Raw genomic sequence first — 18880 nt, forward strand, 5'->3', positions numbered from 1 at the left:
CTCGCTCAGTCGTGTCCAACTCCTTGTGACCCCGTGAACTGCATGCAGCATGCCAGGCCTCTCTGTCCATCACCAACTCCTGGAGTCCACCCAGACCCATGTCCATCGAGTCAGTGATGCCATCCAACCATCTCATCCTCTGTCGTCCCCTTCTCCTCCTGCCCTCAATCTTTCCTAGCATCAGGGTCTTTTCACATGAGTCATCTCTTCGCATCAGGTGGCCAAAGTATTGGAGTTTCACCTTCAACATCAGTCCTTCTAATGAATACCCAGGACTGATCTCCTTTAGGATGGACTGGTTGGATCTCCTTGCAGTCCAAGGGACTCTCGAGTCTTCCCCAACACCACAGTTCAAAAGCATCAATTCTTCGGCGCTCAGCTTTCTTCACAGTCCAACTCTCACATCCATATATGACCACTGGAAAAACCATAGCCTTGACTAGATGAACCTTTGTTGGCAAAATAATGTCTCTTGATTTTTAACATTCTTGCCTAGGTTGGTCATAACTTTGCTTCCAAGGAGTAAGTGTGTTTAAATTTCATGGTTGCAACCACCATCTGCAGTGATTTTGGAGCCCAGAAAAATAAAGTCAGCCACTGTTTAAACTGTTTCTCCATCTATTTCCCATGAAGTGATGGGACCAGATGCCATGATCTTAGTTTTCTGAATGTTGAGCTTTAAGCCAACTTTTTCACTCTCCTCTTTCACTTTCATCAAGAGGCTGTTTAGTTCTTCACTTTCTGCCATAAGGGTGGTGTCATCTGCATATCTGAGGTTATTGATATTTCTACTGGCAGTCTTGATTCCAGCTTGTGCTTCCTCCAGCCCAGCATTTCTCATGATGTACTCTGCGTATAAGTTAAATAAGCAGGGTGACAATATACAGCCTTGACATACTCCTTGTCACAAAGAGTCGGACACAGCTGAGCGACTTTCACTCACTAATTGATATTTATATTTTGGGGGTTGGAGGTAGGTTAGAATTTATCACTTGATGTTAAATAATTCAGGGTTTCACTCTGTTAAACATAATATGTTTAAAATAATTGGAATTGGATTTATAAGCTATATACTATTTTCCTGTTCGTAAGTACAGTAATAATTGGAAAGTTTGTATAATTAGGACTATAGAATTTAGATATGTCATTCTTCATTTCAGGAAAGCTTGTGGCTATTGCAGTAATTGATGAGAAAAATACATCAGTTGAACATACCAGGTATAGTGCCTTGAAATAGTTTTAAGCTTCAGCTATCATCCAGTTCAGACTTTACATGGCCTTCAGATAAATTGATGTGGTATGTTACTTTTCCTGCAGCGTTAAACATTAGATAAAGCAGCAGATACTATAATTGAATAATTTTATTTTTTCAAGTTGACAAGATGGAATGTTCATGTGTTTTTTATTTTCTTACAGATTAAAATCAATCATTCAGGAAGTTGCTAGAGATTACAGAGACCAGTTCCACAGGTAGGTGTTTGCATTCTGGAAAGCTCCATTATCTTTATTTCATTATATTTTGTAATACAGTAAAGCAAAAGTAAGGTGTATTCCATACTTTAAAAGATGAATCAAGGAGCTGAAATGAATTACAGCATGTTGCATTTCATTATGAATTGTTTGGACTTGAAGTTTGTTGATATATGTCTTACAAGTTAGAAAAAAAAAAAAACCTTCTAATTTGAATCATACCTGCATCTTGTTAGGATTTAGGGTAAGTATGTGGTAAGAAAACATGCCCATATCCAAGCATATATTTCAGAGGTGTTGCGGACTTGGCTCCAAACCACTGCAGTACAGCAAGTCACACGGAATCTCTGTTTCCCTAGTACATATAAAAATTATGTTTTGATATATGCTGTGGTCTGTTAAGTGTGCAGCAGCACTGTGTCTGAAAAAATGTCCATACTTTAAAAATGACAATCATTACCCTATCCTTCAGTGGGCTGTAATCTTTTTGCTGGTGGAAGGTTGCCCCCGTGTTGAAGGTTGCTGACTGACCAGGGTGGTCGAGATTGGGGTGGCCGTGGCTTTTTCTTAAAATAGAACAATAACATCTGCCTCATGGATCAACTCTTCCTTTCCTGAACAATTTCTCCATAGCATTGACAGCATTTTGCCCACATTAGAACATCTTTCAGAATCTGAAGTGATCCTCTCAAACCCTGCTCCTTTGTCAGCTAAGTTTATGTAATATTCTGAGTCCTCTAAATGTTGTGATTTCAACAGTCTTGGTAACCTCTTCCCCAGGAGTAGATTCCTGGAACCACTTTCTCTGCTCATCCATAAGAAGCAACTCCTCATCCACTCATATGTTATCACAGGATTGTAGCAGTTTGGGCTCCATTCCTAACTCTAGTTTTCTGACTGTTCACTACATCAGTAGTCATTTCCTTCTCTGAAATGTTGAACGACTCAGAATCGTCTATGAGGGTTGGAATCTGCCTCTTCCAAACTCCTCTTGGTGTCGATACTTGACCTCTCCCCATGAATCATGAATGCTCTCAGTGGCATCTAGGATTGTGACTCCCTGCCGGAGGTTTGCAGTTGACTCTGCCCAGATCCACCAGGTCTGTCACTGTGTGTGGCAGCTGTGGCCTTAGGAAATGTGCTTCTTCCCTAAGAAGACTTGAGAGTCAGAGGGCTGAAGAATGGGTGTTGTGTTAACGTTAGCAGGAGGGAACACAACATTCATCTCATTGTATCTCTCCATCAGAGCTCTTGGGGACCCAAGTGCATTGTCAACCAGCAGATAGTTGGAATCTTTTTTTTGTTTTCCTGAGCAGTAGGTCTCAACAGTAGGGCTTAAAATATTATCAAACCATGTTGTAAATAGATATGCTGCACCCAGGCTATGTTGTCATAAAAAGGCAGGGTAGATTTAGCATAATTCTTAAAAACTTTTAATATTTTTAAAATGATAAATGAGCATTGGTTTCAACTTAGAGTCACGAACTATGTTTGCCCCTCACAAGAGTCAGCCTGTCCTTTGAAGGTTTAAAAGCCAGGCATGGACATCTCCTCTCTGGCTCCAAAAGTCCTAGATGGCATCTTCTTCCGACAGAAGGCTGTTGCATCTACACTGAGAATCTCTAGTTTGATGCAGCCACCTTCATTAATGATCTGAGCTGGATCTGGGTAGATTGCTGTGGCTTCTGCATCAGCTCTTGCTGCCTCACCTTGCACTTTGCTGTCATGCAGTAGGCTTCTGTCCTTAAGTCTAATAAACCACCCTCTGCTGGCTTCAAATTTTCTTCCCAGTTTCTTCAGCTTTCTCAGCCTCTACAGAACTGAAGGGAGTTAGGGCCTTGCTCTGGGTTAGGCTTTGGCTTAAGGAAATGTTGTAGCTGCTTTGATCTTCTATCCAGAAACCCCCAAACTCTGCGTATCAGTAATAAGGCTGTTTTACTTGCTTGCCATTTGTGTAGTCACTGGAATAGCACCTTTAATTTCCTTCAAGAACTTTCCCTTGGCATTCATAACTTGGCTGACTATTTTGCTGCAAGAGGCCTAGCTTTCAGCCTATCTCAACCTTCAACTTCCCTCCCTTTCTGAACTGGATCTTTTATAGCTTTTGATTTAAAGTGAGAGACACGGGACTCTTTCACTTGAACATTTAGAGGCCATTGTACGGTGATTACCCCGTCTGATTTCAACATTGTTGTGTCTCAGGGAACAGGGAGGCCAGAGGAGAGGGAGAGAGATGGGAGAATGGCTGGTTGGTGGAGAAGTCAGAACACACATAACATTTATTACTTAAATTGGAAGTCTTACATGGACACAGTTCATGGCGCCCCAAAATCACAGCAGTAACATTACAGATCACTGCTTACGGATCATCAGAGCAGATATAAAAATAATGAAAAAATTTGTAATATTGTGAGAATTACGAAAAATGTGACACAAAATGAGCAAATACTGTTGGTAAAATAGCACTGATAGACTCACTCAACGGAGTTGCAAGAAACTTCAATTTGTTAAGGTGAAAAAAAGAAAAAAGCATACTATCTGGGAACTGCTGCTGCTGCTGCTAAGTCGCTTCAGTCGTGTCTGACTCTGTGCGACCCCAGAGACGGCAGCCCACCAGGCTCCCCCATCCCTGGGATTCTCCAGGCAAGAAGACTGGAGTGGGTTGCCATTGCCTTCTCCAGTGCGTGAAAGTGAAAAGTGAAAGTGAAGTCACTCAGTCGTGTCCGACTCTTAGGGACCCCATGTACTGCAGCTCACCAGGCTCCTCTATCCATGGGATTTTCCAGGCAAGAGTCCTGGAGTGGGTCACCATTGCCTTCTCCGATCTGGGAACTACAGTAAAGCAAAGCCCAGTAAAATGAGATTGCCTGTTTAGTCATGCATTTGAGGTACAGTTCAGTGAGCAGCTACAAATCAGATGCAGAAAGATGATGATTTTAACAGAAATCAAAGTAAATGGAACCTAAAAAATAGGTAGTATTTTTCCTGTGTGCTGAGTCAGTTTGTCATAAGACAGTCAGTGTAAATCTGTCACATTACATATTGTACCTTTTTTATGCTGAGTCTCAATGATGTGTCAATTATATATATATATTTATTTCTCCTATTACATAGTATGAAACAAAATAGAAATGTCTTTAAAATTTTCTTGTTATATTGTGTTTGTATCTCCAAAGCTAGTAGAATTGACACTTTTTAATATTTATTGTATATAATTTATATGTTATATGTTTACAGTATTTACATGCTTAGCAAACAATAAATTCAGTGGTTTGTATTTATTCTTTTTTTGTATATTAATATTTAACATTGCTCTCTTTACCTCTCTTCTTTTTGGTTGTTGATTAGGGATTTTCAGTTTGGCCATATGGATGGAAATGACTATATAAATACCTTGCTGATGGAGTAAGTAAAATGCTAAATGTCTCAATGATTTTGTTACCAACTCTTCTTTGTTGTTTTGGCCACACTGTGTGGCTTACAGGATTTTAGTTCTTCGATCGAGGTTTGAGCGCATGCCCCCTGCAGTAGGAGTGTGGGGTCCTGACCATCAGACCACCAGGGCAGTCCTGACTATTAGTTTTTAAATTTCTGTTTTTCAAAGACAGGCAGAAGGACTAATAGCTGAAAGAAAGCAAACCTTTGTATATGTTAGTAAAGATACACTCCCATTAAATATTTTACTTTAGGTTTTAAAATCTGTATTTGAAACTTCCTAAACTTTAAAATTCTCTATTCTAAAAATATACTCCCATTTTAATGTTGATAACATAGTATTTTGGAAAGAATATCATCATTCAAAAATTTGTAAACTTTGTAGTTTCTGTCTAAAATGCACCTTAATTCAGTTTTAATGAATAAAACTTAATTAGAAAATTTTTAGCATTCAGGGATTAATTACTATTCTAAAAGAATTTATTTTAACAGACTTTATAGGAAAACTGTGCAGTTTTAAAATAATACTGATTATGCTTATGGTATTAAGATATGATTTGTCACTTCAGAAAGTTGATATTAGAAAACATTTACCAAACCTATACCAAAGTAATAAATTTCAAATGAAAGCCTATTAGATTCAGTGGACATTTAGTGAGTATTTGCTGTATGTCACACGCTGTGTTTGGCACTGCACTGTTGATGCAAAAAAGTGAGTAGATTATGGAGTCCCCGTCTTCAGATGTTTCCAGTTTGCTCGGTTAGACAGGATGATGGTTGCAGACTGTCTGAGAATGTGAGAAACCCCCCACTGCCGCCCTCATCCTGACACACAGAAGGCGCAGGGGCTCAGAAAATGCTTGCCAGAGGAGGCAGTAATTAAGAGAAGTTCTAAAGAATGAGAAGGTAGCTGAATGAAGAATGCAGAGAGGTCATTTCAGGCAGGGAGCAATAGGCAGACACACGAGCGTTTGGAAAATGGGTCTTAAAAAGAGCACAGGCGTGAAAATGGGGAAATCCCTCCAGAGCCTAAAATTACAACGTTCAGTTCAGTTCAGGTGCTTGACTTTTTGGCCTCCATGGACTGCAGCACACGAGGCCTCCCTGTCCATCACCAACTCCCGGAGCTTGCTCAAACTCATGTCCATTGAGTCGGTGATGCCATCCAACCATCTCATGCTCTGTCGTCCACTTCTCCTCCAGCCCTCAATCTTTCCCAGCATCAGGGTCTTTTCAGATGAGTCAGTTCTTTGCATCAGGCGGCCAAAGTATTGGAGTTTCAGCATCAGTCCTTCCAAGGAATATTCAGGATTGATTTCCTTTGGGATTGACTGGTTTGATCTTGCAGTCCAAGGGTCTTCTCCAATACCACAGTTCAGAAGCATCAATTCTTTGGTGCTCAGCTTTCCTTATGGTCCAGCTCTCACATCTATACATGACTACTGGAAAAACCATAGCTTTGACTATATGGATCTTTGTCAGTAAAGTGATGTGTCTCTGCTTTTTAATAGGCTGTCTAGGTTTGTCACAGCTTTTCTTCCAGGGAGCAAATGTCTTAATAATCTTAAAATTACAAAGTAAAGTAGCTTTATTCATTTATAATCAATTCATTATCCTTGGAGAAGGCAAAGGCACCCCACTCCAGTACTCTTGCCTGGAAAATTCCATGGACAGAGGAGCTTGGTAGGCTGTAGTCCATGGGGTCGCTAGGAATCGGACACGCCTGAGTGACTTCACTTTCACTTTTCACTTTCATGCATTGGAAAAGGAAATGGCAACCCACTCCAGTGTTCTTGCCTGGAGAATCCCAGGGACGGGGAAGCCTGGTGGGCTGCCGTCTCTGGGGTCGCACAGAGTTGGACATGACTGAAGTGACTTAGCAGCATTATCCTTATTCCAGTAAGAATTTGAGAGGGTTTACCAAAGATATAAAGTACCAGATTTAATACATAATGAAGAAATTAAGACAAAGGAAAATAAAGTATCCAATTATTAAAGGTACTTATTTGAATTTTTAATACTCAATACAAAGTATAAAAACATGGTTTACGCATTCCCATCACCTATAAAATGACTGTTGCTTACAGGAGTTCGGTTGACCCTGTAGAGACATAAGAGAAATTGCTATGCTGCGTGATCTTATAAAGGGGGCACATTATAATGTGCTCAGTCATGTCCAACTCTTGGAGATCTCATGGATCGTCGCTCACCAAGCTCCTCTGTCCATGGGATTCTCCAGACAAGAACACTGGAGTGGATTGCCATTTCTGCCTCCTGGGGATCTTCCCAACCCAGAGGTCAAACCCGTGTCTCCTGTACTGGCAAGCGGATTCTTTACTATGCGCCACCTGGGAAGCCCCATATTACAGTAGAAATGTGTTTTGTAGGATTTTGTAATACCGTGTATAGTGAGGATTTCAATACAACCACTTTTTATAATGTTCTTGGAGGCAAGCCAGTAAAGTGATGAAGTAAAACATTGTGAGCAAGAGGCCAAAGCAGTTTGTGCCTGATAAACATCTTGATTCTGGGTAATACTCAGAATTTCTAGAGATGGATGGGCATTCCTTCAGGAGTATTATTTCTAATGTGAGTTATGTGATAGTAGAAGTTTTGCTACTGCTATGGTTAGAAGTTTGTATTTTTTTTTTTTTTTTTTTTTTGAGAGAAGAGAGAAAGCATATAATGATGGTTATATAGTAATTGAAAGTCCTCAATGAACACTTCTGTGACCAACACTGGACTGGGTGGTCAGCCTGTGTTTTCTGACTTTTACGCCAACTCAGTAAGGTGTAAGTACTATTATTCTTTCCATTTTATATAGATGAGGAAATGGAAATTTCTTAGAAGAAACTCAAGTTAACTAATAAGCCAAATGATGCCCAGCAAGTAAGTCAGAGACCCAGGCCCCGAATCCAGACTTCTCTAACTCCAAAAGCTCCTCACCACTGTACCATCAGTACTGACACATACGTTAGTGGAATTTAATCAGTATTTATGCCTAGAAGTTTTTAACTTAGGGCAAAATACATGATATTACATGATAGTTTAACACGGTAGCTTTGACTATGTTTTTTACTTTTTCTCCAAGGAAATAGGGTCCTCTCAGACCTTTGGTGTGTTAAATTATTTTGTATTAGGTGTCTGTGAGATAGGATGAGGGGTTATTTTTCATCATTATTCAAATTGAATTATCTCAGAAAATATTGTTTCCAGTTCAGCTGTGTATTTTAATTTCTTCATAAAGTATATTTTTGTAGGAAGACCAGGTTCTTAATTCATTCCATAAAAATAGAATTTTGCTACTGATACAATATAATGATAATTGCTATAAGTCAAAAAGTTGTTTCCTGGTTTTGTGAACAAGAATGAAGCTAAGATTATTTTTTAATTACACAGTTAATTATTGCCTAATAATACTGGATAATAAAGTACCCTAGTACCCACTGGTGTAAAACAGTAATCATTTATTCTCTCTCTCGCTTGTCTGGGCTTGGCTGACCTTGTCTGGGCACAGTCCCATGTGGCTGCAGGCTGCCAGTTAGGTCCAGGCCTCGCCTCCCTGTCGTCCCCATACTTGGCAGGTAGATCCTCTGCTCGAGGCAATCATGGAGACACGCGAAGATGCGCACATTGTCTCCCTGGGCGAAGCATATGGTGTGGGGAGGGGTCGAGGATTATTAAGCAAGAAAGCAGCCTCCTGGACTCAGTTACTCATGTGGTGATCATACAGGGCTGTGAATTGTTTCTACCTTAGAGTTCTGTGCTTTTGCATAATAGACACACGGATAACCATGAACTGATACAAATAGACACACAACTCACCCTAACCTGAATGAAGGCCCTTTCTATAATTATGCAAAGTCCTATCCTTGAAGGGAAAAAGATAAAAAGTATTTGAAGTAAATGACACATTAGTAATATTATGTTACGGTTTTTGTCTGCAAACTGAATTGACATCTAGTATGTCCCTGGAGCACCCAGGAGGATGGGTGATTGTACTGTGGGGTGGTGGCAAGTTGAGAGGCTTTGGAATCATGTTTATTGAACTGCTGTTCTGTACAAGGGATGTGCTGGATATTTAACTTGAATTTTCTCATTTAATTGCTTTTACAAGATAAGTCCTCCCCCTTTTCAGTTCAGTTCCTGGAGAAGGAAATGGCAACCCACTCCAGTACTCTTGCCTAGAAAATTCCATGGATGGAGGAGCCTGGTGGGCTACAGTCCATGGGGTCGCAAAGAGTTGGACACGACTGAGCGACTTCACTTCACTTCAGTTCAGTCACTCAGTCGTGTCTGACTCTTGGCAACCCCATGGACTGCAGCACGCCAGGCCTCCCTGTCCATCAACAACTCCTGGAGTTTACTCAAACTCCCCCACCTTTATTTACCTTTAAATGAAAAATATTAGCTTTAAGCTGCATTGTGGGAAAGCATCAGAGTGGACCACAGGCAGTGACTCTGGAGACAACGCTTCAACTGAAGTGGGCTGTGTGTGATTAACAGTGATGGTGTTTAACATAGACTTGTGCAAGGAATTATGCTGCCCAGAAACGGGCACTTCATACATACTAACTTTTATCTTTAGGTTTAATCATAAATATTTAGCTATCTGATATTGTATGCTAGCAATTCTCATAAATGTTAATTTAGCTATTTTTTAAATTGATGCACAATTTGAAATTATATAAACAGAGGAAGGCAAAACCATTATAGCTCCCTTTTGTATTTTTAGTTATTTGGATTTAATTCAAACATCAGGATATTTGTTGTCTCTGTGTTTAACATGTATTTTGACTTCTCTGTTTTTTTTTTTTTATTTTTAGTGAATTGAAAGTCCCAACTGTGGTTGTACTGAATACTTCAAACCAACAGTACTTTTTACTAGATAGACAGATTAAGAATGCAGAAGACATGGTCCAGTTCATTAATAACATCTTGGATGGCACAGTAGATGTGAGTTGTTCACTATTTCAAAGGGGTGATGGGAGGACGTAGAGGAGAAATGAGTTCTTTTCCTGTGATTCTGAGAAGATGATTCGGCCTCCCCCCGGGTAGGGCAGACCTCTGTCCTCCCCAGTTCTCTCACTGTAGGTGGAATCAGTTCCGCAGGCTGTCAGTGGCCAGGGCACTGATGGGCGGGACTCTGTTGGGAGGGCATGTCCGGTTGTCATAGTGACGGGGAGGTGCTTGACATGTAGAGTCAGAGTCAGGGCTGTGGAGGCTGAGAGGTCTGCGGGGGACAGAGCCATCTGATGGTGAACTAAATAATTCTTAGTATCTGGATTCACAAATACAGTTGAATAGTCACTTGGATTAGTTTTCTTAAAAAAACCTGTGAATAAAGCCACAGTTTCTTTAAAAGATCAGGAAATGTATTTAGAACCAGCCTGAATGGACTATTCCAAATAGAATTCTGTAAAACATTTCTCAGAATGATGAATGGATAATCTAAACTTTTTTTAAGAGAAAATATGAAACTTCTGTGCTTTCATGAAACTTAATTATTTTGTGAGACTGGTTTCAGCTTTACACAAACTATTTGAAAGTTGGCTCACAGAGTAACAAGTATTTCTTCTTTGGGAATGCTCTTAACCACGTAGTAGGGTTTTATGTTTGTAAAGGTAACACTTGTTCAAGTGAGGCTCACCTGTGTGAGTAAGAGCCCTTCTGTGTCCGTTAGTGAGATTGGGGGAGGGAACAGACTTCAGGGGGTGCTGAATAAGGAACTGGATGGGTTTCCGTCAGGAATCTTGCCCCCTCTGCCTTCCAGCCCTGTTTCCCTTTGGGTTTCATCACCGAGGAGGCTCTCCCTGTAGGACAGGAAAGACCCTGCAGCAGCTCTTACCACGCTCAGCTAAACTCAGAAACAGGGCGGGCCTGCACCCGGGGCAGGCCAGCCTCAGCCAGAGTGCTAGGGAGGACGTGTTTTCAGAGGAGAGTCAGACTGTGTTCATACAGGAGGACAGAAGCAGGGAGGGATGGAAAGAACAGGAAGGTTTACTCCACAACTCTCAGGTGCTCCGTGTAATCTTTTGTCGTCAACTCTTGACCTACCATCCTAAGAATGATTACCTAACAGATGAATGAAATGATAGCACTGAAATAACAGTTTGTTTCTTCTTGTTAACTTTAAGGCCCAAGGAGGTGACAGCATTTTGCAGAGATTGAAACGAATAGTATTTGATGCCAAATCTACTGTTGTGGTAAGTTGTGACAGTGTGTTTAGTGTCATTGATAATTGAGAACATAGGGATATAGGTTTTGTCTAAGATATTAATAAAATCTGGAGTTGCAAAGGATTTGATAAAAATACATCTTACAAGATGAGATCTAGTACATATTTATGTTAAGAAAAGATACTGATCAGATGAAAATTAAGTTTCTCCAGTTGTTTTTTTCTGTATGATTGGTGAGGCAACTGGAATTCAGTATCGCTCAACTTAACAGCATGACTTGGTGTTTTTCAGAGTTTCTTTCCTCCTCCTGCCCTTCTCAGTCCTTGGATCTGAAACCCTCTTGCTGAGAAGTCCAGGAAATCTCTCTTACTATCCCAGCTTCAGCTGTCAGCTTGGCTGCAGAGTAGCCCTAAATTTGTTGAAGCCTTAAACGTAGTTCTCACTGTCTATTTTAACTACTCCTTGGGTGTTTTCATTCATTGTGGCCTAAAGCAACTAAAACTGAACTGATCTTCAACTGGTGAGAAGTTGCCGCTATTAATCCTGACCTACTCCTGCGCCTTCCATTTTTCGTGACCTTTCCATGGGTTGGGCCCTGGTCACATGCGTGTGAGTGGCCTCCATGTGGTTTGCTGCTCACTTCCTCCTGCCCTGTCTCCAAGTCCTCTCTGAACCTCTGCATGAATAGTGTTAACTGCAGTGATCGGCACTGATCACTCTCCTCCTCTTTTCCAGTGACTCACGTCACTGTTCTCTGTCCCTCTCACATTTTCTCGGTCTGAGCCCACACTGGACCCCGGCCTGCCTTGTTCTTGCTTGCAGCACCTTGACTCTGTGATGCTGTTTTCCATTATCTCACTCCCAAGTGACCCTGCTCTGCTTTGAATTTGTCTGTTTAGTTCTCAAGAGTTACAGTCACAATCCATAGACTATAGTATAGTTGAAAAACTCATTCATGTTGCTTTTACTTTTCTGGGATCTGAGGGAAATTACTAAGTTAATTTTAGTAATTTCTAATCAGACAAGTAAAAAATGTTATGTGAAGAGAGTATTACCTTCCTTATGGTAAATAACCAGCCTTCTCAAGCCAGGATATGGCTGTAAAGCTGTTGGCACATAACAACCACCTCAAAGAGCTTTGTGATTAATGTGAGGAAAACAAATGTCGTTTGAAAAGGAAATGGATTGGTGTCCACTTGAGACTATCCTCAGCGTTGTTAATCGGCTATCCTCCAATACAAAATAAAAAGTTTCAATTAAAAAAAAAAAACAAAATGGAGGATTTGGTGCCCTTTTTTGCTGCGGATAGCTTGGCTCCACATACTCACATACACGGATATAAAATGTCTAAAGTGTCTTTCACGGGGTAGTTACTGCAGAAAAACTGACATTGATTCATTGGAACGAAAAGCAGGTTGGAGGGCCGCAGGAGGCGGAACTCTAGCGGCTTTCAGGTTCCTCGCCGGTGTCCGTGTCAGGCGGCCTCACAGGGGCCTCCTTGTTTCTCCACAGTCCATATTCAGGAGCTCCCCGCTGATGGGCTGCTTCCTCTTCGGCCTGCCCCTGGGCGTCATCAGCATCATGTGCTACGGCATCTGCACGGCCGACGCGGACGGCGGCTACATAGAGGAGCGGTACGAAGTGTCCAAGAACGAGCCCGACGACAGCCCGGAGCCGGCGGAGCGCCCCGAGCCCCCGCAGCCCAGGGGCGCGGCGTCTCCGCTGCCCACCCCGCAGGAGCCCAAAGACGTGCTAGAGAAGAAGAAGGATTGAGACCCGGCTCGGATAGACTGTTCCATAGGATTTCACATTATTAAAAGAGTCTATTTATTGAATCTAGACATTTAATCATGACCTTTCCAGAAGAGAACGTGGTATTTGTATTTTGCTAACATCAACTGCATGGGTTATAAAATAGTCCTTCCACAAACGGGGAGATGTTTGGAGCAAAGAGATGGGAAGTTTGTCCAAGTCAGTCAGTCAGAACACTCCGTCAGAGTTTACCTTGTAGATGTTGTTCTACCAGACCAGTTCTATTTGCATGTTTCTCTATCTGAATATTCTGTGACAGAATTAAGATTCTTGGGCAGAATATTTAAATCGGCCAGTCAGGTAGAAGATACATGTGTGATAGAGAAAAATAACACCTCCACCTCCCACCATGCATTCTCCTCTGTTTTGGATAAGATTTATATGGACAAAATTAAGTCTTTGAAATTTAGGCACTTTAAAGAGAACTAGTAACTTTTTCCAAGGATCAAATTAAGATTATGAGATAATTTGGTTTTATATAGCATAGTGATTTTATTTTGTTATTATTTTTAAAGGAGAGGAACTGTTACTTTTTACCTTTATACTCGGTTGCATTATAGAACTTTCATAGGGGCCTATAATGTGGGCCTATATTGTCTTAGGTTTAATCTTCACCACGTAAACAGGATTTACTTGGATCAGTGATTTCAGATGATGGCTCGGACACTGAGTCAATGTCTCAGCCAACGCTGCGGGAAGGGCAGGGCTCTTTGTTACTCCTGCCTCCCCTGCTTTAGCCAGAACAGCCTACTCTTGTTTCTCTGTTTTATATATTGGCATTTCATCTAAAAATTTTCTCTGATAAAAAGCTCTTGCTGCTTAGTAATATATATCATATTTTTATGTTTATGTTTAGTAACTTTATGGTAACTTACGATCTAATGTGTGTGTATGTGGGTGTGTGTATATATATACACATACATATACACATACAGAATTTACTGACATCTGTTATGTTATGCTATGGGCGTGCCTGTTCATAATGAGTGACATAATCAGCCTATGAAGAAAATTCACATCCACTGAGTAGAGATCTGCCAGTTGCTCTCTCCATCCTCCCAGGTGTTACCCATTTCAGCCAGTGACCCTTCATCTCTCCATGATGGAATAACATCGGAATTCTATCCTAAGTAATGAGCAAAGTTGGTATTTTTTTTAAAATAATAGTATGGTATGTTTATCATAGATTAGCTTATTTTTGAGACCTTTATTTTTGAACTAAGTTTAGGATTTTTATTAAGTGACTGTAATTTGAGTGGTTATTCATTGAATTATTAAACATTTTAAAATGTTTCATCACTTTAAATGTAACTTATGGTCCTGATACTGAAGCTGTTCGGGGCTGCAGTCCCCAGGGCAGCCTAGGGTTATCTCTGATGCCATGATCACCACTAACCTGAAGCTCTTGAGTCTTAAGTCCTAAGGAGTCACCTGTAATTGCTTTCTTGTACCTTTTAGTATATAATAATTATTTATTCTTAAATTTGGTACTTCATCATTACCATTTTTATAATGGAAGCACATAGGCAGTCACAGGAAATTGCAGGAAACACTAGAATGAAATGGTATTCTTAAATGGAAATTGAATATAGATACTGTTAATTTAATAAGGAAATTTCTCTCTAACGAGTAACAAGTGAGTCTTTTGGAAAATAGGTATGAATAGGCTTGTTTTGTTCTGTGTGTGTGAAAGTCTTAGTTAGACACAGATCCTTAGGCTCAGCCTGGCCGGGAAGTTAGAGCTTAGCCACTACCAGCGACAGGAGGAGGTTGCGAGAATGTCACGGCTTTTTTCTTCATGTTTATCACTATCAGGTCCATCATCGGCGTGGTTTTGTCTTTTGTCAAGCACACCTGTAAATTAAACAGCAAAAGAAGTAAGAGAAAAAGAGCAAAGCTTAGTATGTATCAACACAGTTCAGTGATGTTTGTATTCTGAGATTTTTCTCATCTATTAAAGCCTTAGTTCTTTGTTACCTTTTTCACAACTCTGTACTGTTGCCTCATATTCTGTTTGTGTTTTCAAAATGTGATGTTGGGGAAACAAAAAGTATAGATGGTTTGTAAGTGATTTTTTTTTAAAATTTTGCTTTTTAGTTGTTTAAGATAACTGTCACAGTATCCTCACAAAACAAATTGAAAAGTTTTGCTCACTAGTATGGTTTTCCCTTTAGTGTGATAGCAGAGTTTATTAGGAATGCTGTTTTCATTTTAGGAAAAATTTCTTCAAAATAAAGGTAGGTTTCTTAATGAATCTTGTAGAACATAGATACACTGAACATCCTAATTCAGTGACAAGTCTTACTGTGATCATGTCAGTAGGGGGAATATCCTTTAGTAAGTTGGACTTCTGCCTTCTCTTTCAGTTGCAATAAAGTTCTCTTTCTAACTTCTGAAATCCAGGATCCTAGATGCTTGCTGTTGCTTAATCCGGTGCTCACAGTTTTTAAAGATGTTTCAGCGAGAGTTTTTATCAGCAGCACACTTCATTATAGCTGGCAGTCCTTTTTGCTTCATTGTATGCATTAATAGTTCTGAAACTGCCATCTGAAATCTAGGTGGATTAGACCGGGGATTTCCATTTTCTTCTTCATACATGTGCTCCCTGGTGTCTGAAGTAGAGATAACATGAAGAGCCAGAAGTCTAGAGGCTGAGTCTGGACAGGCTGTATGAATAGTAAAGCAATTAGTTACACTGTTTTTATTTAGCGGATATTTGTTCTTACTGTTTCTTGTGTTTTGTTTCAGGGATGTTTTTTATTTTTCAAAAAGTAAATATTTTCATCATCACTTCATATGATATGGATGTAGGGCAGGGAAAAATCACTCAGCTATTCTTATTACACAGAGGTTATTCTGACAAACTGATATCAGTTCATTGGTGGGATTATGTTTGCCATTTTATTTTTATAAATATATATTTTTTCTGAATGTGTCTGAGTCCAAGAGTGGGCAGAAAATAATTTTCTACTTTGGACTAATCTATAAAGGTTTTTGAAAGTCTGTATTATTAATACTAACTTGTTGAATTCATGATCTCCTGCCTTAAGGCACCAATTGTAAACCTTCGTTTTTCTAAATAAATTAATTGAAAACATGTAACCATTTTATTTTTACTATTTATCTTTTGATTGTCTGGGATGTAAATTTTTCTCTGTGCAAGCAAAAAGGGCAGTTGAGACTCATCTTACACAAAGTAATTTTTTTCCCCTCTTGTTAATTGTAAGTTTGTAATTATAGAAACATAGTTTTTAAAAATTTAAACAAATTTGATAGAGATCAGGTTATAATTAATTCTTTCATATAGAAGATGAAAAACCTGAGATTCATGAGTTTGATATATTTTGTATTTGTAAAACCTGATTATATTAAGTATTAATTGCAGAATTTAAAGCTAGAATAATTGGATTTGAGTCCTTGATCCAACTGCTAAATTGTAGTCTTAGACCCAGCCCCTCACTCTCACTGTCAATAAAGTGAAAATCTAGAACCTCAAGGTTTCTTCTTTAAAGTAGCATCAAATGGGGAGAGTGTATTATTGAAAAATCAGAACTTTATTTTGATCATGCATTTTTCACACTGGATACACCATGAGCATATCTCTTAATGAGAATGTCTCTGGCGCAGGAATGACCCATCTGTGTTCAGGCTGCCACATCCAGGCCGTCACCAGGCTTCACTGCTCCAGCCTTCCTGACTGCAGCCCAGCATCAAAGGAGCAGCAAAAGGTGTCCTCTTATAATTTAAGGGGGATCGTGGCATTTATCTGCTCATAAGATTCCAATAGCTTCTCTCATTCGGCATTAATAGCCATGTTACTGATTGAAATATGTCCCCCCGAAATTCATACAATGGAGTTGCAACCCCTGGTACCTCAGAATGTGACCTTATTGGAAGTAGGATTGTTAGAGACATAATTAGCATAAGTGTGTCAGTCAGTCATGTCTGACTCTATGACCCCATGAACTATAGCCTTCCAGGCTCCTCTGTCCATAGGATTCTCCAGGCAAGAATACTGGAGTGGGTTGCCATGCCCTTCCCCAGGGGATCTTCCTGTCCCAGGATCAAATCCAGGTCTCCTGCATTTCAGGCGGATTCTTTACTGTCTAAAGGGAAGCCCCAGTCAGTATAAAGCCATACTGAAATGGGGTGCGTCCTAATTCCATGTGACCAGTGTCCTCACAAAAAGGGGAAATCTGAAGACAGACACGTAAATGGAGAATGCCAAATGAAGATGAAGGCAGGGGTTGAGGTGAGGCTTCTGCAAGTCAAGGAAGGCCAAAGATCACACCCGCAAACCTCCAGAAGCGGGGAGAGAGACATGGGACGGAAGCTGTCTCGGCTTCAAGAACTAACCCTGGCGACACCCTTATCTTGGACTGCTGACCTCCAGGGACACTGAGAATAAAATCCTGTTGTTTAAGTCAGCCTGGGTGTAGTACTCCGACAGAGCCTCTGGGCGCTTTCCCAAGGCTCCCACGTATTCCCATTTGCATCTCCCTGTCTCCCAGCTGCTTGTTCATGCCATAACAGCCTTCTGCCCCTTCCTGTCCCCAGACTCCCCTTTACTTGGAATAATCTGGATGTCCTCAGGGCTCACTCCCTATTTTAGGTCACTTACTCTAACGCCAGTATTAATGACTGTATCAATTGCACCTGCTGGCCGCCCACTCTCCCTAACCCCTTTATCCCGCAGCTTTATTTTGTGTAAGCTCTTCTTGATCATAAATGTTGTTTGTTGACTGCTTCCCCTCTCAAATACACAATAAATGTAAGCTCCGAATGGCTAGACTTTTTTTTCAAGGCTATACTCCCAGTTGCTAAAACATGCTTGGCAAGAAGTATGCGTTCAGTAGGTGCTTGTAGAATGAGTGAATGAGCAACTGAATATAATGTATTTATATAATGATGTATTTATCACTAGCGTGTTTCAGAGTTGAAGGTTTCTGATTTTTTTGTAAAACATTCATGTTATTTTAATTGATTTTAAATGCATATTCCCAAAGTATCTAAATACTTAGTGATTAAGCAATAAAAAAGATAATTAACATACAATCATAAGCTTTGAAAATATTTTTGTATTTATAAAATATATATTAATATGGAAAATTGTTATTTAGCTTATGATATAAAATCTTAAAATCTATAGTCACAATAAGAATAGATGGTCAAGAACTGTGGGAAATTTTAGGTAATCTTATTCTCCGTCCCTCAACAGTGGGAAAATAATTATCTATTTTGCACATGTCCATCTAAAATTGTTTGTAATAATTACTGTGGGCTTCCCTGGTGACTCAAGACAGTAAAGAATCTATGTGCAATGCAGGAGACCTGGGTTCGATCCCTGGGTCAGGAAGATCCCCTGGAGGAGTGCATGGCAACCCACTCCAGTATTCTTGCCTGGAGAATTCCATGGACAGGTGCCTGGGGGGCTACACTCCATTGTCTTGCAGAGTCATACTTTTAAGTTAAAAGATTCTTAACCAGTAGTGCTTATCAGGGACTCTTAACCAGAAAGCTTATCAGGTTACAAGAGCATCGATTGCCTCTGATGAAACACATATCAGTTCAGTTCAGTCGCTCAGTTGTGTCCTACTCTTTGTGATCCCATGAATCGCAGCACGCCAAGGCTCCCTGTCCATCACCAACTCCCGAAGTTCACTTAGACTCACATCCATTGAGTCAGTGATGCCATCCAGCCATCTCATCCTCTGTCCTCCCCTTCTCCTCCTGCCCCCACCCCCTCCCAGCATCAGAGTCTTTTCCAATGAGTCAACTCTTCGCATCAGGTGGCCAAAGTACTGGAGTTTCAGCTTCAGCATCATTTCCTCCAAAGAAATCCCAGGGCTGATCTCCTTCAGAATGGACTGGTTGGATCTCCTTGCAGTCCAAGGGACTCTCAAGAGTCTTCTCCAACACCACAGTTCAAAAGCATCAATTCTTCGGTGCTCAGCCTTCTTCACAGTCCAACTCTCACATCCATA

At 40.4% G+C, this 18880-nt stretch overlaps 1 protein-coding gene across 2 annotated transcripts in view; it reads left to right on the plus strand.

The window, feature by feature from the left end:
• TMX3 (thioredoxin related transmembrane protein 3) overlaps positions 1-15998 on the plus strand; it is a 38398-nt gene extending 22400 nt beyond the window's left edge. For both annotated transcript variants that reach the window (XM_027525542.1, XM_027525543.1), the window contains 6 exons: positions 1161-1218; positions 1417-1470; positions 4819-4875; positions 9732-9861; positions 11043-11111; positions 12597-15998. In XM_027525542.1, the coding sequence (XP_027381343.1) occupies positions 1161-1218; positions 1417-1470; positions 4819-4875; positions 9732-9861; positions 11043-11111; positions 12597-12857 (629 nt within the window). In that variant the 3' untranslated portion in view covers positions 12858-15998. The remainder of the gene's footprint in view (positions 1-1160; positions 1219-1416; positions 1471-4818; positions 4876-9731; positions 9862-11042; positions 11112-12596) is intronic.
• Positions 15999-18880: the final 2882 nt, after the last annotated feature.

The sequence above is a fragment of the Bos indicus x Bos taurus genome, chromosome 24, assembly GCF_003369695.1.
Source record: "Bos indicus x Bos taurus breed Angus x Brahman F1 hybrid chromosome 24, Bos_hybrid_MaternalHap_v2.0, whole genome shotgun sequence".
Taxonomy (NCBI): Eukaryota; Metazoa; Chordata; class Mammalia; order Artiodactyla; family Bovidae; genus Bos; species Bos indicus x Bos taurus.